The sequence below is a fragment of the Ipomoea nil genome, unplaced genomic scaffold, assembly GCF_001879475.1.
Source record: "Ipomoea nil cultivar Tokyo-kokei standard unplaced genomic scaffold, Asagao_1.1 scaffold1421, whole genome shotgun sequence".
Taxonomy (NCBI): Eukaryota; Viridiplantae; Streptophyta; class Magnoliopsida; order Solanales; family Convolvulaceae; genus Ipomoea; species Ipomoea nil.
Genome location: NW_017617849.1, coordinates 3,405,596 through 3,433,430, shown reverse-complemented (window position 1 = coordinate 3,433,430; position 27,835 = coordinate 3,405,596). Strand labels below are relative to the sequence as shown.

Sequence of the window (27,835 nt, the reverse complement as noted above, 5' to 3'; positions counted from 1 at the left end):
AGAGGATCATTACAATGAAAAGAAATAACGTTAATCATTCATTTCAAAAAATAAATAAATAAAAATAACGTTAATCACCTTCAAAAAAAAAAAAAAAAAAACGTTAATCATTGTTATTGTTATTACTCCAACACTTGAATTGCTTTAATTGATTCGTAATAAGTAAAAAAGAAGCCGCCAGCCATCTCCAGCTCACTCCCTTCGTCTCGGATCCTTCCTTCTCAGCATCCTCACCACCAAATCCCACTGTGTGTATATGTATATAAAGCCGGCCTCTTATTGGCCATCTATCAACTCACACCATTATCCTTCATCTCTTCACATTTCATATACCATTCTTCCTCATCTCGATCACCTCCCAGCAAATATATCATATCAAAAATGGCATCTCATCAAGTTCCCTTATTCCTTCAGCTTCTTATGGCGGCTTGTCTGGTGGCATCCGCCATGGCCGCAAATTTCAACCAAGACGTCCAAATGTATTTTGGCAATGGACGGGGTAAAGTGATGCAAGGCGGCAACATGGCAGCTCTCACTCTCGACAGGGAATCGGGTTCCGGCTTCCAATCCACCAAAGAATACCTTTTCGGCAGATTCGATATGAAGGTCAAGCTTATCCCCGACAACTCTGCCGGAACCGTCACCACTTTCTACGTAAGTTTTATTTATTTCTTTTGAATTACATTAGATTTAATTTCTCAGCTTACGCCAGACTAATTGATCATTGATAAAATGCAGTTATCTTCTCTAGGAGACAGGCATGACGAAATTGATTTCGAATTCCTCGGCAACGTCTCCGGCCAGCCTTACACCATCCACACCAATGTATACTCTCAAGGGAAAGGCGGCAGGGAGCAGCAATTCCATCTCTGGTTCGACCCCACCGCCGCCTTCCACACTTACTCCATTCTTTGGAACTCTCAGCGCATCATCTTCCTCGTCGACAACATTCCCATCAGAGTTTACCGCAACCATGAGAGTATCGGGGTCCCGTTCCCCAAGGATCAGCCCATGAGGGTCTACTGCAGCTTATGGAACGCAGACGACTGGGCTACGCAGGGGGGCCGTGTCAAGACTGATTGGACTAAGGCACCTTTCACAGTTTACTACCAGAACTTCAATATTGATGCCTGCGTCGTCTCCGGCGGCCGCTCGTCTTGCGATTCCACGTCCTCCGCTGATCCGGCCAACAACAATCAGGCATGGCAGACGCAGGATATTGATGCGAGTGGGAGGAATAGGTTGAGATGGGTGCAGAGCAAATATATGGTTTACAATTACTGTGCGGATTCCCAGAGGTTTCCTGGAGGTTTTCCTGCAGATTGCAAGAACTCAAGATTCTGATATGATCTATAAGCAAATGGGAATTTACTCGGATTATATTCTAGTTCTTTAATTTGTTATCCACTGTAAAGCATTATGTACTACATTAATAAAATTCTTTTATTCTTGGTATTATACATAAATATATCCATTTTTTAAGTAATTAAGAAAACTCAAGTGCACACATGATAAAATATGCCTTGTAGTGTTAGCCGGCAAAGGACCAAACTAAGAAGGCCAATAGATTGTTGTCATTAGAAGTTGAACTTGTAATATTGTGGTTAGCAAGCCAACAACTCCATTTTGGAACTATATATGTTCTAGTGGGAAAAACTTGTTTAATAATTGGTTGTATTAGGCATTTAAGCTCAAGTTCACTTGCATCTTGCGGTGTATATATTTGAAGGTTGCATAATGATGGAATTTTCAAGAGAATTGAAATCTTTTCTTAGGGTACACTACATTATTAATTAAGAGAGTTGCCCTTAGCATTGACGAGTTGATCAATATTCTCATTGGAAGGGATCATTCAAGTGATGAGGCCAACATATATAGATTAGTTGGATTCCATTATTAGTAGATGTCAATTTAGAACTCAATTTGGACATGGCCAAGAAAACAAGGACTAGAATGCCAAGCACTATATAGTGGGAAAATTTCAATTTTGGTCATATGACTATAGGGGCTTTGTTAATTTCAGCACCTAACTTTTAAAATTGTCAATTTAGTACATTAAGTATGTAATTTTTGTCAATTTTGGTCACTCCGACTAAATTGTCGGCCAAATTTCGCTGAAAAATTTTAATAGGTAAAATAATGAGGGTATTTTAGTCATTTTATACTTTTTCATTTCTTCTCCGACGAGGTGCTTGCAAAATCTTTTCTTTCTTTCTTCTCAATCTCAAGCAGAGCAGAGCTCTAGCATTGGAGGCCAACATTTCCGACCAAAGAGAGGGATTAACAAGACCGCGGTGAGGACGACGACCACGATAAGGATGACATCTCTTTCTTCTCCGACGAATGGAATAGCATTTGCCGACCGCACGGAGTCCGCCGAACACCTCCGTCGTTTCCTAGTGGTCCTTGGAGTGCGCTAGGGCTATCACCGACCTGCCTCCCACCTCGTACTTCCTCGGTTGCCTGGTCGGCGGACTCGCGCTCTCCATGTTCGCTAACACCTCAATTGGCCAGAAGAAAATGCTTGAATGGCTGCAGAACCTTCGATTTTGTCCTCCACGATGGTTCCCAACGTCGGTGATGCCTAGTCTAAGGAGGCTACCAGTCAAAATGCTTTGGTCATTGATTTCGCTAAACTCGCAAAAGTGGCATTTAGATTTGTTTTGGTTTTAAAAGTGCTCTTGAGCTGCTTCGCATGTACTTTCGAAGCCGGGAGAACTCGCTGAAAACAACTGAAACATGGTAGACTCGCCGGAGAAGAAGAAAAGAGATGTGAAATGACTAAAATATCCTCATTATTTTAACTATTAAAATTTTCTGGCGAAATTTGGCCGGCAATTTGACCGGAGTGACCAAAATTAACAAAAATTACATACTCAAGGTACTAAATTGACACTTTTAAAAGTTAGGTGCTGAAATTAAAAAAGCTCATATACTCATATGACCAAAATTGAAATTTTCTCATTTGTAATATTATCAAGAATCATATCACATTGGGTAAAAATATCAATTTGTGTAATTATGAAAAAAAAAAAAAAAAAACTAAAAGTTGTGATGACTTTACTATTTTTGGAACTATCACTTTTTCATAAGAATATATCTTTTCATTCTACGAAGTATTTCATGCATTTTTCTAGAGCTGTATGTATATTACACATTTACAAATATTATAATTAAAAAGTGAGCTGTTAGCTTCATAGAAAAATTGACTATACTATATATAGCTTCACCACTACTAATGTTGACAATTTCAAAAAAGTTTGACACTTGTAAAGGAAAGTGGTTGAAATATGTGGATGTAAAGTTAGACCTAGGAGTTCTTGTGAAGGTTATTATGAATGAGGGTTGTATGAAGGGAATACTTTTTACTTTCAAAATAAATTGTCATAAGATTAATTTTTGAGTGATTATAGGAGAACAAACTCTATGAAGAGAATACATGTGTTAATTTCTTAGTGTTAGAGTGTTAGACATTTATTTATCATTACTTTTAGCTAGAGTGTTAGATATTTATTTATCATTACTTTTAGCAATAAAATATATTGTTATCTCGTTTGGTCTCTGAATTTTAATTTTAGTTCAGTATAGAAAGAGAGAGTCCTAATTATATGAGAACCATTTTCCAAGTGAGAATTTGTGGACAATCCAAAACCATTGATCTGCTAATAAATGGGAAATTAAGTATAAAATTTTATTTATTTTCAACTGTTAGATCTACTAGATTAATGATCAAAGCATTTTGACTGATATAAGTTATCACCTAATTAGGGAATCTATATTAATCCGAATGCATTTTATTATTATTATTATTATTATTATTATTATTATTATTATTATTATTATTATTATTATTATTATTGATTTCACTATTATATGAATTCTTGGTCATTTGAGGAATATTATTTGTAAGTAATGACAAATAATTCACATAACTTAATGTAATTGAATCTTAAATTACTGAATGTTAGATCTTTGTTTACACAGTCAAAATATTTAAAGGTCCCCCATTTTATGAATTTTTTGCAATTTAATCCATGTACCATTTATTTCATATATTTTAAAAACAATTTAATTCAAAATAATTATTAACATTGCTAGATTTGCTGACGTGACATTTACATCATTATTATCACACGTCAACATGATATGACGTTTGATGCGAACTCTTATTTTGTTTGATTAATTAATATTTAAAAGTAATTACTTTAACCAGTAGCATATTAATATCAAACTTTACTATTCTATCATACTAGAATATAGTTTGAAATTGGAATTATATATATATATGTATATATAGTAATAGTAACAAGAATAAAAGAATTTGCCCAAACAATAGTCAAGTGGGTAGAAAATTATTTTTATATCAGAACATTATAAATTTGATTTTGGCTAGCTAATATCTTCTTCGGGATAAGCTTATAACATCGATATGTGAAGGAAGGATCGGAGACAAAGGGAGTGAGCTGTAAATGGGTGGTTGCTGCAAATCCAATAGCATTTTAGGTTGGTGGCCGAGTAGGGTCTGTGGGATTTGGATGATTATATTATAGTACAATATATATAGGTCCAGTTGAGTCATGCGTGGTCATGGCACTGGATATAGATTTACGTACGAGTGGACCATATGTTTCAATTTGTAATTTAATTATCAGTTTTAATTTTTAATTAAAGTCAAGAATATATATATTTTAATTTTTAGTATCAGAATCAATTCACTTCTAAAAAATTCATAAACTATCAGTTTAGACTTTTAATTGAGATTGATACAACACATGTTTCAATTAGTTACACTTCAAGTTTTAGACAATTGGGTAGGTTACACCCCAGGTAGCACCGCCTGAAGCAGTGTGATCTACTTTTTCCTATTTACAAGACAGATCAGAACCAGCTAATTGTTTGGATGTTAGGGTTTCAATGGCTCCTAATTCTAAATCTCCAAACACGCCTTAAACTGTCCATGCTACCTCAACAATGTGGATCTGACAGATTCTTCATCTCTCAAGCATGCATATTCAAGATTCTCCAGTCTGTTAGAATTCAGATATATATATTTGTTGAAAATTAGTAATGAATTGTTGTTTATTTGTATGATTTTTTGCAAATCAAAACTCTACTCTTTGCATGAATATACCAAAAGCATATCATATATTTTCTACTTGTTTTTTATTAGAAAAAACATGTGGATTAGGATTAGAAGGTTAGAGGAAGCTTGCAATTGTGGGTAGGTTGGGGACAAAATCCCGTGTTTGAATATTATTATTATATCATGACACTCTAATACTCTAATAGGGAACCATTGAAACACGGGACGGACTACCTAGCTTAGTGGCCAATCCATAATTGAGTTGTCAGTACTATTTTAAAAATAGAGTTAATTCCATTTTTTGTTTTGAATTTATAGTGACATTTCACTTTTAGTCATTTTTTTAGAACATTTTTTTTTTTATAAATTCTAAGATTATTGTGACATGATTATTGTTTTCGGTTCTCGATCAACAAACGTATTTAAATAGCGTTAAGTATGTAGACATTTAAGTCTATTAAATTCTAAATGTTTATTTCTTTTTTTAATTCTAGATTTATATATATCATTCCACTATTGGGAGTCTCATGTTGTGGAGGCTTTGCTGCAAAGGTGTGAATTGCAATTGAAAAATACATTGAACTCTAGTCGTGAATTAGTAATTTTTTCAAAGGAATTGAATAAAAATAAAATATAGCAAGTTAATCCATTTTGTATAAAAAGATCAAAATGCTCTCGTATTTAAAGTCACTTAAACAAATTTGTTGACGGAGGACAAAAAAAAGTCATGCTACAATAATACTAAGACCAACTTATGATGTTATGAAAAAAAAAGACTAAAAGTGAAATGTCATACACACACACATGAAGGCTATCATGTCGATCTGCACCATGCCTCCTTGTATAATTTAAAAGTAAAATAATGTATTGACAATTTCATAATGCATATTCTATATGTTCATAAAAAAATGATGTTTAATGTACATAAAAATTACACTAAAATAATGACTTTACGTACATATATATAAATTTATTTTTAATTTATTTTTTAAAAAATTATATCAATATGAGTATCATTTAACAAATTTCGATTAGAACTATTTGTTTATATATATAAAAAAAAAAAGTTAAAGAAATTGTAAAGAGAAAAAAGTGATGTCTAGGATGCATGTCTAATTTATAAAATATGGAATTATTTAAAATTCAAAACTTTCGTTGTACATTCAAAAATATCACAATAATATTATTAAGGGGTGGTGGATAGAATAAGTAGGTTGTAGATAGGAGTAAATAGATAGAAGTTAGAAATTTAGAATAGATACACAGTAACCGAATACGATTAAAATCTTGAGATTAAATTAAAAAGTTGAGAACTTAATTGTAGCAATATCACATGCAATAATATTTGTAGGGAAATTTTGTCTTCAAAAGTGATAGTGGTACTAGCAAATGCATTAATGCAAGGCATCGGGAATCATAATTATCCGCATGTGCAGCTCAGTTAGTCACATGGGTGAAGTTTGTGAACAATGATACAAGATTGAGTCTTAAGAAGGTTTCTTGTGAGTTGTTATGATTTACATCCTAGCAAATATTATATCGAGTCGGAACTTAATTTACATCTTCTTAAATAATTTATCGGGTCGGGGCGTGAGCCCTTGGAATTGGGGATTCAATCTTTATGGGAACAAAGGTATCATGATTCATGGAAGCTGCAAGTTGCACCCAACTTTGTAACTTTATACAGATCTACCAAAGCTGTATCCAGTGGGAAATGGGGTGACCATGCATTACTGAACCGGGCCAATATTTACTGTACTATATTACTCGCAGACCCCACACGTACACCAACTTTATTTATTATATTATTATTATTTTTACTCCGACACTTGAATCGCTTTTTGATTTCCAACGACTAAATAAAGTAGCCAGGCCAGCCGTCTCCAGCTCACTTCCTTTGTCTCAGATCCTTCCTTCTCAGCTCCTCACCACCCAATTCCATTGCGTGTATATATAAAGCCTCTTGTTGGGCATCTATCAGCTCACACCATCTCTGTTCTTCAGAAATATATCAAATGGCTTCTCAAGTTTCCTTATTGCTGCAGCTTCTTGTGGCGGCTTGTCTGGTGGCAGCAGCCATGGCTGCAAATTTCAACCAAGATGTTCAGATGTATTTTGGCAATGGACGGGGTAAAGTGATGCAGGGCGGCAACATGGCAGCTCTTACTCTCGACAGAGAATCGGGTTCCGGCTTCCAATCCACCAATGAATACCTTTTCGGCAGATTTGATATGCAGGTCAAGCTTATCCCAGACAACTCTGCTGGAACCGTCACCACTTTCTACGTAAGTTTATTTATTTCTTTTGAGTTACGTTAGATTTCTCAGCTTACACCAGACTAATCGATCATTGATAAAATGCAGTTATCTTCTCTAGGAGACAGACATGACGAAATTGATTTTGAATTCCTGGGCAATGTCTCCGGCCAGCCTTACACCATTCATACCAATGTATACTCTCAAGGGAAAGGAGGCAGGGAGCAGCAATTCCATCTCTGGTTCGACCCCACCACCGCCTTCCACACTTACTCCATTCTTTGGAACTCTCAGCGCATCATCTTTCTCGTCGACAACATTCCCATCAGAGTTTACCGCAACCACGAGACCATGGGGGTCCCTTTCCCCAAGAATCAGCCCATGAGAGTCTACTGCAGTTTATGGAACGCAGACGACTGGGCTACGCAGGGGGGCCTTGTCAAGACTGATTGGACTAAGGCACCCTTCACGGTTTACTACCGGAACTTCAATATTGATGCCTGTGTCGTCTCCGGCGGCCGCTCGTCTTGTGATTCCAAGTCCTCCGCCGATCCGGTGAACAACAAACAGACATGGCAGACGCAGGATATTGATGCGAGTGGGAGGAATAGGTTGAGATGGGTGCAAAGCAAACATATGGTTTACAATTACTGTGCTGATTCCAAGAGGTTTCCTGGAGGCACTTTTCCTGCAGAGTGCAAGAACTCAAGATTCTAATCTTTTATTGGGATTGTAATTCTTTAATTTGTGATAGATCCACGTAGAGAGTATTATGTACTAAATTATAAAATTAATGAAATTCTTTTATTCTTAGTTCTATATATATCCACGTATATAATTCCAATTTCAAACTATGTTCTGCTCGCTGCGAAAATGCCTGATTTAGTTCAATGACTATTTATTACTCCGTATATATATACACTCCGGGGCCTGGGTAATTTAGAAATATGGCTGACTTAGTACAATGGTAATTAAAATGCCATTTTCTATTACTAACATAAGTAATATACATATACTTTTTATGTATATTACTTATAATCAAAGACATTTGTTAGCTTGTTCCCCATCAACACACAAGCATTAACAGCTTTCTCCCCCTTCTTTATTCGGAGGGATAGTTCTCTCGGGAAAAAGAAGTCACCCTTAGTTCCTCCTTTTAACTTTTCCTTCTAGACATTTACTTGCCTATGGCCAACATAGTGGTTCAGTGATGGTGCAATTCATTTATTTTGCTCTATGAGGGTCAGCGTACTGCCTTGCTATGTAATATATGTCTTTTTTTATGGGCTTGACCCGCAGGTTGCGGATCAATTCCGGCTAGTCCCATTAGGCCCGTATTTTCGCGAGCCTATTTTTCATAACCCTAACCTACCCCACCGTAGGGCATGTGCGGGCCAGCCTTCGAATTTCGGCCCACTTTGACAGTACTACTATGAGCGAAATCTACTAATAACTTTAATTTGCGTTCACAAATTACAAATTACAAGTGAAGTAAACTTATGCTGTGATCAATACCATCTCCAACTCAAAACACTAAATTTTACATCAAAAGGAATATTCCCAGCATATTCCTACACTAAAATTTTTTCATCTCCAACCCATTTACACCAAATTCTTTTCTTTCATTAAAATAATTTATTTTCTCATAAATTAAGACTTTGTATTATAAATTTATATATTTTAATATAAAATATAATTATAATGCAAATATTATAAGTATTATAACTTTAAATATATGTTAAAATTATATTTATGTAATTTCATTTTTAATTAATTTAGGTTCAATATTAGCCTTGTTTTAATAGTCTTGATGAGATCTTTCAAATGATATACTTTATTTTTAATAATATAAAATTTATATTCAATAATTTAACAAAATATATAAATATATTAAAATTAAATCAGGACATAAAAGGAATTAAGAATAAAAGGAAGGGGCAAAATTGGAAGTATTTGACGCTGCACTGTTCATGTTGCGCCAAATTTATGGTGGGATAGCGCTCCATTGGAGCATGGGGCACGCCATTTTTTTCACCATTTTGACGCAATGGCGTGCCCCTTGGAGATGGCCTTGCACTAAGTTTGTCACGTTTTTCACAAGACTTCACCAAGTTTGCTTCTCTTCCTCTTCCTACTACATGTAAATATTACAACAATTCAACCAAAGTTGAAAATTCCTCTAACTATGAAAGCCGTTGTAATTGCAAAAAAATATGCTTTGATAATCTAGAATTGCAAAAAAAAAAACTAACTAATTTTTTTAAAAAAAATTAACTAAGCAGAGTCAACCGAGTTAACTCAGTTGACTCGGTCAATTTAAACAAGTTAACTCGGCCTACTAGGTAATGCCTACATGAAAACTCGCAGGGTTAAGTAGCGCCTAGCTAGGCATGCACGATTTTTACAATGGTGTCCTCGGGTAAACTTGAAATATCCTTCCCTTACTATCTTAAGATTAGTTGCTTTAAGCTAAGCATGCAATCTAAATCCAACATAATACTTTCACATTGCATACAGGTGGTTTGTGATTGTGGTAAGAATAGCTGCATGCAGTGTTTATGAATTCCACTCCAACTTAACGCGTGCAGTGGGAGGCGGAGATGGTAACCAGCTAGCTAATTATTTGATTTACAATATTCAATAACCAAACATGACCCCAGCCTCAGCACCATCTTACGCGTACACAATTATTCCTTTTGCTCACCGTCTCTAATCATTCCCAATAAACTAAGCATTAATAATATAATCCAGCTTACTTCTTTGTCCCCTTTCTCCCACTCTGATCCTTCCTTCACAAAATGCCTGGCTAATCATTATCAACTCCAAATCCTCCTATATATACAAACCTCTCTTGCCAGTACCCAAAATATCATCAATTCATCACAATACAATACATCCCAAGTCTTGTTCTTCTTCTCAACTCTGTTCTGCATACTAGCTAGCTAGCTAGCTCAGTTCCCCGATAGCAAGATGTCATCATCTAATAAGCTCCAGCTTTGTATGATGATAGCGGCCAGCCTTGTGGCAGTGGCCCTGGCCGGAAACTTCTACCAAGATGCCCAAATGTATTTTGGCAATGGACGTGGACAAGTGCTTGATGGCGGCAAGATGATCGCCCTCAAACTCGATAAAGAATCCGGTTCCGGCTTCCAGTCCAAAAATGAGTACCTTTTTGGCAGATTTGACATGCAACTCAAGCTTGTTCCCGGCAACTCTGCTGGCACTGTCACCACCTTCTATGTAACTACACTTTTCCTATATATATATTGTTCTTCACTGCACCTTCTTGCTACACGTACGTACTGAGTATTTATATGTTAACAAGCTAAGCTAATTAAGATTGTTTTGAATTGGTTTGTGGTATTGGAACGTACAGCTCTCATCTCTGGGAGAAGGGCACGATGAAATTGACTTTGAATTCTTGGGGAATGTGTCTGGGCAGCCTTACACAGTCCATACCAATGTATATTCTCAGGGGAAAGGTAACAAGGAGCAACAGTTCCATCTCTGGTTCGACCCAACTGCCGCATTTCACACTTACACCATTCTCTGGAATCCTCAAAGAATCATGTAAGCTGCGCTATATATCTACCTCATCGGCCATCGCTCATTCCCATTGTATATACTTTGCAGTTCCTTCAATTTAAACAAAATTTCTCATATTATATTATATATTGCTGCTGCAGTTTCATGGTGGATAACAATCCTATTAGAGTATTCAACAATCACGAGAGCATTGGGATTCCATTCCCATAGAGCCAGCCCATGAGAGTATACTGCAGTTTGTGGAATGCGGATGACTGGGCGACCCAGGGAGGATTGGTGAAGACAGATTGGTCACGCGCTCCCTTCACTGCCTACTACAGAAACTTCAATGCCAACGCTTGTGTGGTAACAAACGGAGTTTCTTCCTGCAATTTCAAAGCAGCAGCGTCAAACAGCAATAATCAAGAATGGCAAACGCAGGGGCTTGATGGGAAGGGAAGGAATAGAGTCCGATGGGTACAAAGCAAGCATATGGTCTACAATTACTGCGCCGACGCCAAGCGCTTCCCGCAGGGCTTCTCTGCTGAGTGCAAGCGCTCAAGGTTCTAGGAAAATCATACGATATATAACTTGTTGGAATTAACGGAAGCTTCACATGCAGAATCAAGAAGGAGAAAAGAAGGAAAATAATAGTTTTATTGTTATGTTCTTCTTGTTACAAAAAATACCAGTAACCTCAACATATATATAATGAAGATAAAGGTATTGTAACTGAAATCCTTTATTCTAAACTGCTAGAATTTAGGAATGAATGGATGCATGATTTATGGAGTCTAATATTTAGGAATGAATTGTTGCATGATTTTTGGAGCCTTAAGAATGAATTGTTGCATGATTTTTGGAGTCTAATACCCCCCCCCCCCCCCCCCCCCTAAACTGGAGCATGGAGGTCCTCAATGCCCAGTTTAGACTTGAAGATATGAAATGCTGGAGAGGGTAACGCCTTGGTCAGACCATCTGCAATCTGCATAGAAGAGGAAACAGACAATAACTTGATGAGACCTTGGCTGAGTCTTTCATGAACAATGTGACAATCTATATCTATATGCTTTGTACGTTCATGAAATACGTGATTCTCAGCGATAGCAATAGCTGATTTGCTATCACAGAATACGGCGGCAGGCTTGTTTGGTTTGATTTGCAAATCATGGAGTAAGAAGTGCACCCACTGCACCTCGCAGACAGTGGCAGCCAAGGCCCAATACTCTGCTTCTGATGACGAACGGGAGACAGTGGCTTGTTTCTTTGATTTCCACGAAACAAGGGCAGAGCCTATAAAGATACAGAAACCCGTAATGGATTTGCGAGTTTCTGGACATGAGGCCCAATCAGAATCTGAAAAAACATTCAACTCCATTTTATTATTTCTTGGGTATAGCAAGCCCTGGCCAGGGGCTTTCTTAATATAACGAAGGACTCGGTGGGCGGCAGTCAAGTGGTCCGAAGTTGGAGAGTCGACAAATTGACTTAACTGCTGAGTTGCGTATGAAATATCTGGCCTTGTTGCTGTGAGATACAACAACCTGCCAATCAGACGTCTATAACCAGAAGGATCTTTGAGAAGAGAACCTCCTTCTTTGGTTAGACGTGTTCCAGGGACCATGGGAGTATCAACCGGTTTGCTGTGAAGAAAACCAGCCTCTTCAATTATGTCTAAAGCGTATTTCCTTTGGCAGAGGTTCAAACTATCTTCTGTCATATGTGCTTCAATACCCAGAAAGTACCCCAAACTTCCCAAGTCCTTGATTTTAAAAGTATTGTCAAGAAACGTCTTAAGTTCTTGAATGAGATGTGAGCTAGGACTTGTGACGAGGATGTCATCTACATAAACAAGGACTGCTATAAATGATGCGGCATGTCCTCTAGTGAACAAAGAAGGATCAAACTTGGACTGTTGGAAACCATTGCTAATCAAGGCGGCACTCAATTTAGCATTCCACTGTCGGCTGGCTTGTTTAAGGCCATAGAGTGATCTTAGTAACTTGCAAACCTGCCCTTGTTTCTCCCCTTGAAAGCCAGGTGGAAGCACCATGTAAACTTCCTCAACTAAGTCACCATGGAGGAAAGCGTTATTGATGTCTAGTTGATGAATAAGCCATGCTCGAGAGGATGCCACAACTAGGAAGGTGCGAATGGTGGTCATTCTCGCAACCGGGGAAAAAGTTTCTATGTAGTCAATTCCCAACTGTTGAGTGTAGCCCTTGGCTACCAATCTGGCCTTATAGCGTTCCACCGATCCATCCGCCTTGAGCTTTACCTTATATACCCATTTACACCCTATGGGTGTTTTCCCGGGGGGCAAATCAACCAAGGTCCATGTATGATTGTCTTGTAGTGCCTTGATTTCAGCAGCCATAGCTTCTTTCCAATGATCATCACATATGGCTTGACTATAGGTCTGTGGCTCTTTGATGGATGCTACAGCCATGGAGAATTTCATGTGAGGCAAAGAAAGATGGTTGTAGGATATAACTCTAGGTAAACTGTGGGGTGAGGTGCCCTGAGTCGTGATCGCGGCTGTATCGCAATAGTAGTCTAGGAGCTTACTTGGAACACATCTGTTTCTGTCTGAACGTCGTGGTTGCAAATCAACAGGAGCTAGATCGCTGCTAGCTCGGGCAGATTCAGGAGACTGAGTATCAATAGTATGCGGAGTGTTATTGCTGGAATGATCTGCATCAACATCCAAATACTGTAAAGGACTAACATCAGTCATTGCACGGCCGAATTGTGGCTGGCCAAAATCATGAACAAGTGGATCATGCAATTCTATGTCCATGGAGGTGGGAATATTGGGCAGAGATGGTTGTGGAGATTGAGTCTGTTTATGCATACCCTTCTCTGCCATAGGAAATTGGGATTCATAAAATATAACATCCCTAGAGATAATAATAGATCCTTCATCCATATCATATAATAAATATCCTTTGATTCCAGCTGGTATGCCAATAAAAATATACCTTTTCCCCCGGGGAGCCATTTTATGCCTCGCCTTAGAATTTGTGGCAGCATAGCACAAGCAGCCAAAAACTCGAAGGGATCTTATGTCTGGGGCGCTTCCATATAATATATGATACGGAGTGGAGAGATTGATCACTGGAGAAGGAAGCCTATTTATCAAGAAAACTGCATGCATCACGCAATGGCCCCAAAAATCCAAAGAAAGATGAACTTGAAAACGAAGTGATCTAGCAACATTAAGAATGTGTTGATGCTTACGCTCAACAACTGCATTTTGTTGAGGAGTGTTGACACAAGAACGTTGATGAACAATACCATTTTCTAAGAAAAAATCATCCATTCTAAATTCAACTCCATTGTCACTTCGAATGATTTTTATCATCTTACCAAATTGAGTAAACACATATGCATGAAACCGCTTCACAAATTGTCTAGTTTCAGCTTTAGTTTTCATCAAATGCACCCATGTAAATCGTGAGTAATCATCAACTATAGTAAGAAAGAAATATTCACCTTTCAATGAACAAAACGGGAAAGGTCCCCATATATCAACATGAACCAAATCAAAACAAGCATTCGAACGAGTAGTGCTTAAAGGAAAGGGAGAGCGTTTGTGCTTAGCTAAATGGCACACATCACATGCTACACTCTTAATTTTTGAGGTATCAATGTCACAAAGGAGATGGAGCTTGTTGGTTGGAAAATGACCCAGCCTTTGGTGCCAGAGCTCCGGGCTAATGCACTGCATAACATAATGCTTATTCTGTGACTTTGGTTCCACCATTATGTATAGGCCTTTTTCTTCTCTAGCTAAACCAGCTATCTGCCCATGAATCCCCTGGATTATGCACTGTTTAGACATGAAAATCAGTCTATGGGTAGTATCTTCAATCAACTTACTCACAGAAATAATATTAAATTTGAAAGATGGAATATGCAGTGCTTCCTTTAGATACAAACTGTTATTAAGCTTGACATCCCCTACATGCTCAACTGTTATGCATTGGCCAGTGGGAAGATGCACTTTAACCCCATTCACCATGTGACAAGTGGTAAGAGAATCAAGGGAGCACACTATGTGATTTGTGGCTCCCGAGTCAAGGATCCAAGTTGAAGAATTTAGGGAAAGGGAGTTAATAGAAAACTTGCCTTCATTATCTGTGTGTAGTTCATCAAATTTAGGAGTTAAAGCAATTGCAGCAGCCAAATTCGAGCTAGACGATCTGGATGGCTGAGCTGGTTGATTCTGCAGGACTCAGATGAGCTTTTGTAACTGTTCAGATGTTATCCCCAGGTCTGAGTTATTCAAAACTGCTGCTGTGACTGGCTGTTTACTCTTGGATTTATAGCCCTGAACCCAACCGGGAGGAAATCCGTGTTTTTTATAGCATCTATCTACTGTGTGTCCGGTCATACCACAATATGTACATTTTGCCTTTGCACCACCATTAAATTTTCTGCCATTATATGAGGATGCTGCAACAGTTTCCTCATTCGCATTGTTGTGAACCGCATTGGATTGATTGAGATCAAGGTTTCCTAGAGTCAAATTTCTCAAAGCAATTTGTCTTTCTAGTTTCTCAGCCATAACAAAAACTTTGTGAACTTCTGGCAAAGGATCTAAAACAAGCACGTTTGATTTCAAGCTATCATAGTCCTCATTTAGACCTTGCAAAAAAAGAATTACCTGATCCACTTCTCTCTCACTTCTGATGACTTCAACGAGATCACATGAGCACTTTGGAGTGCATTTGCAAAGAGGAATCGGCCTTAGATTATTCATCTGCTCCCATAAGGTTCTACTCTTAGTATAGTATTCGTTGATGGAGAGAGATCCCTGTTTAAGGCTATGGATCTCACTTTGTAAGATAGAGATACGCTGTGCATCTCTTTGTGAGAAGCGTCTTCGTAGATCTTCCCAGATGTCTCCCGGTTTGTCGAAGTGCATCACACTCTACACTATGGATGGATGCAGTGACTTGAAGATCCAAGAACATATCATCAAGTTGCATCTCCTCCAAGCCGCATAGTGTGGATGTTCTCTGCTCGGTGGTGCAGTACTTCCATCAACCAGCGTCCATTTGTTTTTGACTTCTAATGCAATCTGCATAGACACACTCCAAGTGCCATAATTTGAGCTCCCCGTTAATGGAGGAGTCACAAGAACCGCCGATGGACTATCATTGGCGTTGAGGAAGAGAGGATCCTCTAGATCCCCAGTGTTGTAGTTCCTTTGATTCTGAGATGTTGTGTTCCCCTGCGGAACGTCCTGAGAAGCTGCGACACGAGGCTGATCAACCGGCGTAGTGTTGTGACTGGGATCGCCGGTGACAACGGCTGCGTAATTGCGCCATGGCTCTGATACCATAACGGAAGCTTCACATGCAGAATCAAGAAGGAGAAAAGAAGGAAAATAATAGTTTTATTGTTATGTTCTTCTTGTTACAAAAAATACCAGTAACCTCAACATATATATAATGAAGATAAAGGTATTGTAACTGAAATCCTTTATTCTAAACTGCTAGAATTTAGGAATGAATGGATGCATGATTTATGGAGTCTAATATTTAGGAATGAATTGCTGCATGATTTTTGGAGTCTTAAGAATGAATTGTTGCATGATTTTTGGAGTCTAATAGGAATTGCATAGGATGATGATGAAGAACTGGCTTTTAGCCTTTTAGGCTTTTGGCATTGGGTTTGATTTTACGTTTGTTTCGACAATTTATATGCGTGAGTGTGGTTGAGCAGAGGAATTCTTTATTTTTTTGTCATTTCAATGAGGGGATTGGAGTTGGGAAATTGTAATCGAATAATTTGTGATACACTGTATGTCTGTAAAGTATTGTATGTACTAAATTAATCGCGATTGAAATTCTTTAATTTCATAATTTGTGATCCAGTGAACCATTGTAAAATATCATATACTAAAGGTTTGTTTAGAAATCATTAAATGAATTCCGAAAATTATTTTTTGAATTTTTCATTTTGATTAAAGAGAAAATGATTCATTTTGGACAAAAATTCCTTTTTTTTTTTTAAGAAACAGAACTTTATTAAGGGCGAATAGCCCGATGGGCGATGGGAGATAAACCCCCGAAGATCATACAGCAAAGCCAATTTAGCCTTCATAGGTAAAGAACTGAGAGAGCAAAAAACTTTTGAAGCAACAAAATTTAAACCAGCTAAAGCTAGTGCGTCTGCAACTTGATTGGCCTCTCGGTAGACATGTCTTATCGAAGAGCCCCACGCACCAAGACACAAACGAATGTAGAGAATAGCATCCCAAACCATCCAAGGGATCCTGATTGACACAATCAGGTTGGCCAGGACTAACGAGTCCACTTCAATTTTATATGGACAAAAATTCCTATCTCATGCTCAATTATTTCTCTAATCTTAGTGATGTCAAATGCGCAATTTGACTTACAATCTTTTATCTAATTATTATTCTAATTAAAATATAAGTTTTGTCAAATTGAGCTAAACAATAAAAATCTTAATTCTGCTTAACCCCTAACTCCAAAAAATAATAATAATAATAATAATAATAATAATAATAATAATAATAATTATTATTATTATTATTATTATTATTATTATTATTATTATTATTATTATTATTATTATTATTATTATTATTATTATTATTATTATCTTCAATTCTTTAGTTTAGACATTACATTCATCAACAATTAATTAAAATATGATTTGGGCTGAACCATTCCAAACAATAAAATTAACTTTTTTCTTCAATTTTTATAATTCAAAAGTATTACATTTATCAATGTCTTATCAAATATGAGTTGTGTCGGGTCAAGCCAACACAACAAAAAATTTGGTCCAAGCCCACACCCCAATTTTTTTTTTAAAACTTTGTAACAAATTTTCTTTAGTTTAGATTCATTGTATTTAACAATTTATGTAATTACTTTTATTATAATAAGTTACTTGCTAAAAATTATTTTTTTAGATCTCTTTATTATAATAATTATCATTAAGAAATAACTTTGTAATAAATTTTTATTTATATTTTAAAAATGAATCAAATAGAAAACAATAACATTTTCTAACAAAAAGCTAGTCATTCCCATTTGAGCCAATAACTCTTGCTAATTGTTGCATTTGAGCTCACATAGAAATTACTAAAGTCTGGCAGTCTGCCAGTAGTTTTTTGTTTTAAATGAATGAACTGGATCCAACGACTAGTCTTAACCTATTCTTGAATAACGCATCGAAAGTAGTAGTTACGTTCTTTATATTTGAGTTTTTAAATTATATAAAACATACTCCGTATTTACTCAATGTTAATCTAAGAATTTAAAAGTTACTTTTTGTTTTGTTGTTAGGATAATTGAATTTTACCCTAATTATACAGATAGAAAAATAACAACAAATTGTATTGAACACAGAAATTAACAATAGATGAATTTGTTTTACATATTAGTCAAGCAAAATTTATTGACAATCACTCACTCATATGATGATGCATGCATTCGAGTTTAACAATATATATAGGACGTACTTCTGTGAGAACTAGGAATCAATAAAAGTCGTTCATCTTAAAAGATCTAATATTGTTAGACGTTTCATGCAAATTTAACAGAGCTTTATGCATGTTGTTGGACATTTGGTTTAATCCACTTTCTCTAATGTTGTTATTTGTTACTAGTGATTGGCTTTGTATTTTTGTTGGGTTTGATTAAAGCAAATTCCTTTGTTTAATTTTCTCTTCACTTTAATATATTTTATATTTTCTTCTTTTAATTTTTTTTTTTTTCTGTATTAAGATTGGAAGTATACAGGAACCCTCCAATTGGGACCCCACTTGTGGGTGGGTTTGGGACAAAATCCATGTCGAATATCATGATAGTCTGATTGGAAACGAGTGAGACACGGGCTACGTCCTAGCTAGCTAATAAATGGAATGCATAATTGAGGTGTCATTACTATTTTAAAAATAAATTAAATTAAAATACACAAATTATTAGTTGCAAACTAAAAAAAATATATGTATGATGTAAGAGCTGTAAAAGGATATTGGGAACTCTAGTGAATTATATGATTAATTGGTTTGTTAATTATAAGATTTTAAGTTCAATTCTCAATGAAAGCTATTTATTGATATTTTTTATTTGAGTCGATTTGCACCTCTGCTACAATATGTCTATATGTCAAAATTTTATTAATAGAATTACATTACTCTTATATACTTTTGAACGTGTTTGCATACATGCGTAACTTCGATGTGTAGAAAATCACCTAAAACTAACAATCTCTATCTATTTATAGGGATAGAAATTGAACACGCACGGCTGTAGTCGGCCGGAGTTGAGGGCGTGGGAAATGGAGGGAAGGGTTGAACAGACTTTTAAACGATTTTTTAAGTCCTTGAAAAATACTATAATTTTGAGAAAAAATACAATCCGTTTAAATCAAAATTTAATATTTAGATGTTGAACAATTACTTATGAGAAAAAGTGTAATATTTGAGAAAAAGTGTGATACTTTTAATGAAAAATATAATATTTTAAAATTAAAATGTGATTTTAAGAGTTGAAAAGTTACTAATGAGGAAAATTAAAATACTTATAAGGAAAAGTGTAATAGTTATAAAAAACTTGACATCTCTCACATATGGTCTTAAGAGAATTTGCCAAAGTATTAATAAGATTCATTGCTTAAACAACTCACTCCCATTTTATTTAAACCAGCTTATGTTGGTGTTATGCAAATGGTTTGAAAATGTATAGGGCAAAACAGAACACATATGCATGTTCACTGTCACACATTTTCTAGTTTTTTATAAAATTAGAGAACTTCTAAAAAATATTTTCTAAAGGGAAAATATAATATCTATCGTCTATTTGGTTATATATCATTATAATCATGTACGTTCTCACCATTATTCAATATTATATGATTACATTCATTATCATCTTCTTTTATTTATTACAATTTTCTATCTTTTTTATACTCGAATTTACTTATATAAACATAACTCGTTTGCTTATGCTTAAAGTTAAACATTATTCATATTATCACAATTAAAACTTGAACTTTATGCCAATGTTTAGATTTTTATTGAACTCGATAGATTATTGGTTATGATATTTTTACTTATGTTATATCGTAATATAAGTTTGGTCCGGATATCGGATATTAAAATTTCACGTATAATGATTTCAACATAAAAATTATATATATTAATTTCACTTAAATAAATATATTCAAAAATATTTTAAATATTAGCTCAGAATATTATCTAAACTAAATTTAGGTGAATTTAATAGGTTATTGGTTCATATGTGTTTTTAGTTATGTTATATACAAATATAAATTTGGTTCGGATATAAAATGTAAAAATCTTACATATAGTATACTTAAAATTAAAAATTATATTCATTTCATTTAAATCGAACATATCTAAAAAAATATTTTAAATATAATGTCAAAAAAGTACTCAAAATTAAACTTGTGCTAATAATATTAGTCTAAAAGATAAAATTTAAAAAAAATAAGAGTCAAGAAACAAGTTTTCTAAACATAAAACAGAGAATGAAACTGAAAAATTAGAAAACAGAAAATAGAAAACAGCTTCCTAAAATAAACGGGTCCATACGGTTCCCTTTTTTACAAAAGAAACTAAAATGTTTCTTATTCAAAGTATTACATGATATTTTTTAAATGAAGACACATTTGAAATGTGCTTCTTCCAAATGGGATGTACCAGATTTGAATCCTAGTGGGGCGTTGATTCTTTGTACTTCAATAGATTAAAAAAACATGCATGAACATATGCTATATTGTAATAGAGTAGTACTCAAAAGAATATATATATATATATATATATATATATATATATATATATATATATATATATATATATATATATATATATATATATATGTTGGAATATGGACTACATCGAAGAAGCGGAGAGAAACGAGAGGTGCAGAAGATGAAGAAGAAAGGTGATATTATTGATGATAAAAGATGGGAAGATACACTGCTTTTATGTAAGGGAATAAGGGAAAAAAATAGAAATAAAATGGAAGGGAAGGATATTACATTTTTATCCTCCAACACCCCCCCCCCCCCCCCCCCCGTAAGCTGGAGCGTGTAGATCCTACATGCCCAGCTTAGATACAAAAGGGAAAAAAAAATAGAAGAAACAATATTCTCATCCTCATCTAAACAATCTGTGAGAAAACCTCCAAGAATAGGCTTTCAGCAATCATGTACTAAAGAGAGAATAGAAAATGCTAATAGAAGCAATAATATGAGAATGTTGATGCTGGTAAATTCTTCACTTGCTAATGATGCCAATTTTGCTTCCAGATTAGGCCTCAACTCAGGAGACTCAGCAGCCTGATCCAGCTTCCTTTTAGAACTACTCACTGCATATATTTATGCTTCACAAGGCTCATTTTGCTTTAAGCCAGTTTGACAGTTTCTGTGACAAGACCCCTCTGATTAGGGCTCTTCCTCTCATTGTCCTTAAAGCTTATATCAGCTTCTACTTTTTCTGTACCTTGGCCTGAATCATCCACATCAGGCCCCTGATTCTCCTCAAATGTTTGGCCATCTTCCTTTCTTATAACTTCAGGAGTCATTGGGACATTTTTACAAGTAGGTGATGTGCCCCTTTCTTCTCTTCTTCTTAACCTCACCTCAGTTTGCTTGCAATTCCCCACCAGGTGACTGAACCGACCACATACAATACAAAAATTCGGTAGTCTTTCCACCTCAACTTTCTGCCAAAACCCATCCAAACCTCCTCCTTCACCAAATTCAATCCAAATGCAATAAAAACAGATTTAGACACATCGATTTCAATATTCACCCTTGCCATATTTGGTCTAGTTCGTCTGACTGTGGCCGAACCAAGCTCTACCAATCTTCCAATTGGTTCACATATGCGAGATAACATATCAAAATTGAACAAATGAATGGGTAGCAGAGGCAATTGAAGCCATACCAGAGTCAGGGGAGAATCACGATTGAGGTAGACGATCTGCTCCGGCATCCATCGCGACATCCACATCCGGTTATCCGCAATTAGCATTTGATTTCGCAACCAAGCCCTTCTGCAATCGTTCTCAGATGAGAATCGTAGCAAGACAGTTCTCCGATTCAGATTCGCGCCTGGCAGAGAATGTGTTTGATCCAGAAACTCTCGCTCAATTGAGTCCACGCACTTCAAAGCCATGGCTCTTTGAACGTATTTCAGATGGAGATATACAACCGCTGCGGCTGATTGCTCCAAACTCGGAATCCTCTGCGGATTGATCGGAATCGACGAACGAGCTCCTCCATTCCGCTGCGGAACGGCTGTGGAGATCGCCGTATCTTCTGGATTCCTTTGCGGAATCAGTGTTGATGCTGATCGGACTGTTGATCTAGCGTCGACTTTGTTGTTTCTACTCTGCGTAGAACTAATCCTCTGCGGATTCCTCGGCGATGCGCGAAAAGGGAATTCAACAATCGACATTATTGGATGAGCCGTTCTTTGACTCAATTTTCCGGCGTAGATAACGGCGGTGGCGTGGCTGCCTCGCCGCTCTGATACCATGTTGGAATATGGACTACATCGAAGAAGCGGAGAGAAACGAGAGGTGCAGAAGATGAAGAAGAAAGGTGATATTATTGATGATAAAAGATGGGAAGATACACTGCTTTTATGTAAGAGAATAAGGGAAAAAAATAGAAATAAAATGGAAGGGAAGGATATTACATTTTTATCCTCCAACATGAACCTGGAAAACAGCTTCCTAAAATAAACGGGTCCATACTGTTCCCTTTTTTACAAAAGAAACTAAAATGTTTCTTATTCAAAGTATTACATGATATTTTTTAAATGAAGACACATTTGAAATGTGCTTCTTCCAAATGGGATGTACCAGATTTGAATCCTAGTGGGGCGTTGATTCTTTGTACTTCAATAGATTAAGAAAACATGCATGAACATATGCTATATTGTAATAGAGTAGTACTCAAAAGAATATATATATATATATATATATATATATATATATATATATATATATATGAATTTTTATTAACTACTTATAAATTAATCAATCTTACTATATTTTAATAATAAATAAATATCTGCCATATAAGAAATAAATATGTATGGAGTGCGCGTGAATAATGTAAATTGTCATTTATTCATTATTCCCCATCTAATCTAAAGTTAAATACGCTTGTCTAGTCCGTTAACGCATTGCAAGAATTTAAGATTTTAAACCTTGGTGCATCGAAAATCGCCTAGTCGGATCGGATCATGTGGTTAAATATTAGAATATTATTATTGTCATTATGCATACGTCTAATACAATAATAATTCATTACTGCCGTCACTAATTATCCATTCCTAATATAATAATGCATTGTCTTTATTACTATTAAAAATTGTTTCACAAATCACTGGATTAGTATGAAATAGTTTTGAAAATAAATCATTACATATAAAAAAAAATTAAAATGATGAATTAGATCTGGAAGTATGTCTTATAGATGGCATCTATATGCAGAAAGTATATATGACATTTTATATTTGCACTTAAGTGGTCATTCATATTAATTTTATGGAAAAAGTGTTAAATCGACACCCTAAGTTAAGTGGATAGTGCAATTGTGTCTCTTAAGTGAAAAGTTCCATTCAGGTCCTCTAAACCGTTAAAATTGTTCAATTAAGTTCAATTTGACTTTTTTATCAGGTTAAATCCATGCGGTGTTGACATGTATCCCTTTTTATTTTATTTTTTAAAACAAATATTTTTTATTTATTATAAATAAATAAATTAATTAATTAATTAAAAAAAAAACATCTTCGATCTCCCTCATTCCAGTCAGATCTTTTTTCTTCCCGATGGAGAAACAGCTTAGGACCAACAGATCCGGCAACCCATGTTCTTCCCGATGAAGTAGCGGCAGTGGACAGTGACGACACCATCGACCTCCAGCTCGGCGTAGCTTCTTCCGATCTCCCTCTCCGACCGGCGTGTAAAACAGTTTGGACTCGCCTAGGTCTTCAACAACGACCTCCTCCAGCATCTTTAACGGTTGATCTTCGTCTCCCTCGCCCTCTCGTTCGGACAGCGCAGCAGGGGATTGGCACGGGAGCATCGTGAATGGTCCTCCAGCGAAGCTTGGATGCGACTGGAACGAGGGCGGCGGCCAAGGCCGTAGCCCTCGTTCCATATCTAGAAGACGGCCATGGCCGTCCTACCGGACAGCCAGTGGCTGTTCTTTTTTTTATTTTTTATTTTTTATTTTAATAATTAATTAATTAATTTATAATAAATAATATTTTTATTTTTAATAAATAAAAAACATTTGTTTTAAAAAATAAAATAAAAAGGGACATGTGTCAACACTGCATCGATTTAACCTAATAAACAAGTCAAATTGGACTTAATTGAATAATTTTACCGGTTTAGGAGACTTGAATGGAGCTTCTTTTTTTTTTCTTTTTTTTTTTTCACTTAGGAGACCCAATTGCACTATCCACTTAACTTAGAGGACCAATTTGACATTTTTTCCTAATTTTATTGCATGTCTTAATTGAAATTTTGGGAAACTGATCTAATAAAATTATTTTGATTTTAATGGTTTAACATAATATAAGCAAAGTAACCTAGATGGTGTGGTTGAGTGAAAGAGACTCATCAATCCTTAACCAAAAGTTTTGGGTATGAAGCAGCCTCCCACCTAACGGAGGTGCCTACAATCTAGCAAGGGGATTATATATCTTAACTTATGGTACACTTGATAGGAAGAATATGTTTACATGTTATTTAACCCATTAAAATGTTTTTTTTTTTAAATAGTCTACAAAGTTTTTTTTAATGACAAGAGAAACTCGCAATCATTATCTGATGGTGTGCATTAAGTAAATCCGCCTATAACCTAAAATGTGCACTCGCAAACCCCACCATGTGACCTTAACCGACAAGGGACTACAAAGAAGTAAACCAAATTTAAATTGTCATAACTTATCAGTTCAAACCAAAAAGGTCAATAAGCTACTTTGAGTCTACAGAATTGACGTGTAAACTTATGATTAGTATGAAATCAACATCTTACTAACTTGAATTGGATGAGTTGCCTGGAGTCTACATACTTGACGTGCTTAGCGGTAAATCAAGCCTCAAGGTAACAAAATGATACATTTGTAGCTAATATAATTGTACTTTTTATTTATTCATTTTTGCGTGTGAGGAAATGGCGCAAGTTGCTTAATGAAAAGTATAAAGATTCACATGGGTAGATGGAGCTAGCTTTCATATACGTGGTGACGCCTTTGACATTCTTTCTTCCTAACTTTAAAGGTCCCCAATATACCGGTCCATGAAAGCATTTGAAAAGATGTAAATCATAGTGATTCAATGACAGATCGACATGACCAAATGTCGATGGACACAATAAATATGTTCACTTTGAATATAATATCTACATTACTGTTACCAACTTTAATCTCTTCTCTTAAATACTGCTTCCTGAACTGTTGAGTTAAGCCTGTGCAGGCACTAGAGGCGCTGCGGCGGTGTTTGAGAATTAGAAGCGTAGATCGATGAGATGAGATGGAACAACACATACATGCTTGGAGGTGGAGATGGTGACCAGCTAACCTCCATCTCTTACAGACGCGTATGCTATACAATAATTATTATTCCTTTTGCTAGCTTCAATTCATTATTCAACGTCATGTCTCCAATAATTCCCAATAAACTAAACATTATTCCAGCTCGATCGATCGATCACTTCTTTCTTCTCTTTCCCCCTCTCCGATCCTTCCTTCACATTATGCCTAATCATTACCCCCTCCAAATCCTGCTATATATACACACCTCTCTTCCAATCCCCAAAACATCATCAATTCCATCACAATATATAAAACCCAAGTCTTCTTCTTCTTAGCTTCATTCTTCACAACACGTACTGTTACGTTGGTTCCCATCTGCATATGTACTAGGAATCATAGCTTAGCTTGACGAGATGTCATCATCTAATAAGCTCCAGCTTTGTATGATAATAGCGGCCAGCCTAGTGGCGGTGGCCCTGGCCGGAAACTTCTACCAAGATGCCCAAATGTATTTCGGCAATGGACGCGGCCAAGTTCTCGATGGAGGCAAGATGATCGCCCTCAAACTCGACAAAGAATCCGGTTCCGGCTTCCACTCCAAAAATGAGTATCTTTTCGGCAGATTTGACATGCAACTCAAGCTTGTCCCCGGCAATTCTGCTGGCACTGTCACCACCTTTTATGTAAGTAGCTAGTTTTCCTATTTATATATTGTTCTTCACCGTAACAACCTAAGCTAAGATTGTTTTTGTTTGTGGTATTGGAACGAACAGCTATCATCTCTGGGAGAAGGGCACGATGAAATCGACTTTGAATTCTTGGGGAATGTATCTGGGCAACCTTACACAGTCCATACCAATGTATATTCTCAGGGGAAAGGTAACAAGGAGCAACAGTTTCATCTCTGGTTCGACCCAACCGCCGCATTTCACACTTACACCATTCTCTGGAACCCTCAAAGAATCATGTAAGCTGCGCTATATCTATCTATCTCATCGCTCATTCCCATTGTATATATTTTGCAGTTATTCTTTCAATTTAAACAAAATTTCTCATATTATATTATATTGTTGCAGTTTCATGGTGGATAACAATCCTATTAGAGTATTCAACAATCACGAGAGCATTGGGATTCCATTCCCAAAGAGCCAGCCAATGAGAGTATACTGCAGTTTGTGGAATGCAGATGACTGGGCGACCCAGGGAGGATTGGTGAAGACAGATTGGTCACACGCTCCCTTCACTGCCTATTACAGAAACTTCAATGCCAACGCTTGTGTGGTAACAAACGGAGTTTCCTCCTGCAATTCCATAGCAGCAGCATCAAACAGCAATCAAGAATGGCTAACGCAGGAGCTTGATGGGAAGGGCAGGAATAGAGTCCGATGGGTACAAAGCAAGCATATGGTCTACAATTACTGCGCCGACGCCAAGCGCTTCCCGCAGGGCTTCTCTGCTGAATGCAAACGCTCAAGGTTCTAAGACAATCGGAAATTAATGCATGGGATAATGATGATTGATGAATTCTTGAGTTTGATTTTTAGTTTCAACATTTTATATGCGTGAGTGTGGTTTGTTAAAGATAAATTCTTTATTCTTTGTCATTTCAATAAGGGAAGTTCGTGGCTTGTAATCGAATATATTATATGTATTGTAATAATAATTGCTGTTCGTTTCTTGATTAAACTAGTACCAAGTTAATGAGAACTTCGAATCAAATTGTTTAATTTTAATGGTTCCTCAAGTTAGTCAGACTATACGAGTCTAAAACCATATTTTATGATCCTTCTAGACTTTTGTATTCAGTTTCATATCATAAATCCTTATAGACTTTAACAAAATTTAAAAATTTTATTGAATTATATTAATACTTATTATTTTTTTATAAAAACTTTTCATCATATATTTTTATGGATCTAAAATAAATTTATGTATTATACTTGAAAAAAAATAAATTTTTAAATAAAATTAAAAAAAAAAAAAAAAAAAAAAAACTCACCCTCCTCATCTTCATTTCCCGACGATGAAATGGCCCTCATCTCCATCTTAGAGACAAAGAGTTTTCTATGATTCTCGTTAGAGACAAAGACGGGGAGTGGCCTGGGTGGTTTTTTATTTTATTTTATTTTATTTAAATTTATTAAAATAAATTAATAATAATATTTTTTTAATAAAGTGATCGTCACGTCAATAGCAACCCGTAGAATATGTTAATTTTAATTGTATAATTTTAGACTATTTAGAGACCCAATTACAGTTCTTTGTGTTGAATGACACAATTATTATATTTTTACATCTAGTTTGGTAGTGTATTTGAGTATTGTTCAAATAAATAATTTGAATTGATGCTCATCATCAGGTATATTGTAAAGACATAAACTTAGGTGTTTCAGATAA

At 35.8% G+C, this 27,835-nt stretch overlaps 3 protein-coding genes, 1 long non-coding RNA gene and 1 pseudogene across 4 annotated transcripts; 4 read left to right on the top strand and 1 right to left on the bottom strand.

Annotated features, from left to right (window-relative positions):
* The first annotated feature begins 270 nt into the window (after positions 1 to 270).
* LOC109187681 (xyloglucan endotransglucosylase/hydrolase protein 24-like) lies at positions 271 to 8,192 on the top strand. The gene is made up of 3 exons (XM_019337947.1): positions 271 to 654; positions 739 to 1,345; positions 8,059 to 8,192. The coding sequence occupies exons 1-2, from the start codon at positions 382 to 384 to the stop codon at positions 1,342 to 1,344; spliced, it is 879 nt and encodes a 292-aa protein (XP_019193492.1). The 5' UTR covers positions 271 to 381; the 3' UTR covers position 1,345; positions 8,059 to 8,192.
* On the top strand, positions 7,066 to 8,145 carry LOC109187688 (xyloglucan endotransglucosylase/hydrolase protein 24-like). The gene is made up of 2 exons (XM_019337956.1): positions 7,066 to 7,368; positions 7,447 to 8,145. The coding sequence occupies exons 1-2, from the start codon at positions 7,099 to 7,101 to the stop codon at positions 8,053 to 8,055; spliced, it is 879 nt and encodes a 292-aa protein (XP_019193501.1). The 5' UTR covers positions 7,066 to 7,098; the 3' UTR covers positions 8,056 to 8,145.
* On the bottom strand, positions 8,102 to 27,726 carry LOC109187689. Its single transcript, XR_002055300.1, has 3 exons — positions 27,714 to 27,726; positions 25,347 to 25,348; positions 8,102 to 8,232 (listed from the first exon to the last, which is right to left on the bottom strand). It is a non-coding gene; the product is annotated as an uncharacterized LOC109187689 (long non-coding RNA).
* LOC109187683 lies at positions 10,183 to 16,738 on the top strand (annotated as a pseudogene).
* LOC109187684 (xyloglucan endotransglucosylase/hydrolase protein 22-like) lies at positions 25,707 to 27,124 on the top strand. The gene is made up of 3 exons (XM_019337948.1): positions 25,707 to 26,121; positions 26,212 to 26,405; positions 26,515 to 27,124. Exons 1-3 carry the CDS (start codon positions 25,852 to 25,854, stop codon positions 26,918 to 26,920), a joined length of 870 nt encoding a protein of 289 aa, XP_019193493.1. The 5' UTR covers positions 25,707 to 25,851; the 3' UTR covers positions 26,921 to 27,124.
* Positions 27,727 to 27,835: the final 109 nt, after the last annotated feature.

What these genes read in the sequence shown, in the direction of transcription:
- LOC109187681 (XM_019337947.1), top strand. Translation starts at nt 382, where the DNA reads ATGGCATCTCATCAAGTTCCCTTATTCCTTCAGCTTCTTATGGCGGCT. An exon ending in GAACCGTCACCACTTTCTAC is followed by an intron (nt 655 to 738) that starts GTAAGTTTTATT and finishes GATAAAATGCAG; the next exon opens with TTATCTTCTCTAGGAGACAG.
- LOC109187688 (XM_019337956.1), top strand. Translation starts at nt 7,099, where the DNA reads ATGGCTTCTCAAGTTTCCTTATTGCTGCAGCTTCTTGTGGCGGCTTGT. An exon ending in GAACCGTCACCACTTTCTAC is followed by an intron (nt 7,369 to 7,446) that starts GTAAGTTTATTT and finishes GATAAAATGCAG; the next exon opens with TTATCTTCTCTAGGAGACAG.
- LOC109187684 (XM_019337948.1), top strand. Translation starts at nt 25,852, where the DNA reads ATGTCATCATCTAATAAGCTCCAGCTTTGTATGATAATAGCGGCCAGC. An exon ending in GCACTGTCACCACCTTTTAT is followed by an intron (nt 26,122 to 26,211) that starts GTAAGTAGCTAG and finishes TGGAACGAACAG; the next exon opens with CTATCATCTCTGGGAGAAGG. An exon ending in TGGAACCCTCAAAGAATCAT is followed by an intron (nt 26,406 to 26,514) that starts GTAAGCTGCGCT and finishes ATATTGTTGCAG; the next exon opens with TTTCATGGTGGATAACAATC.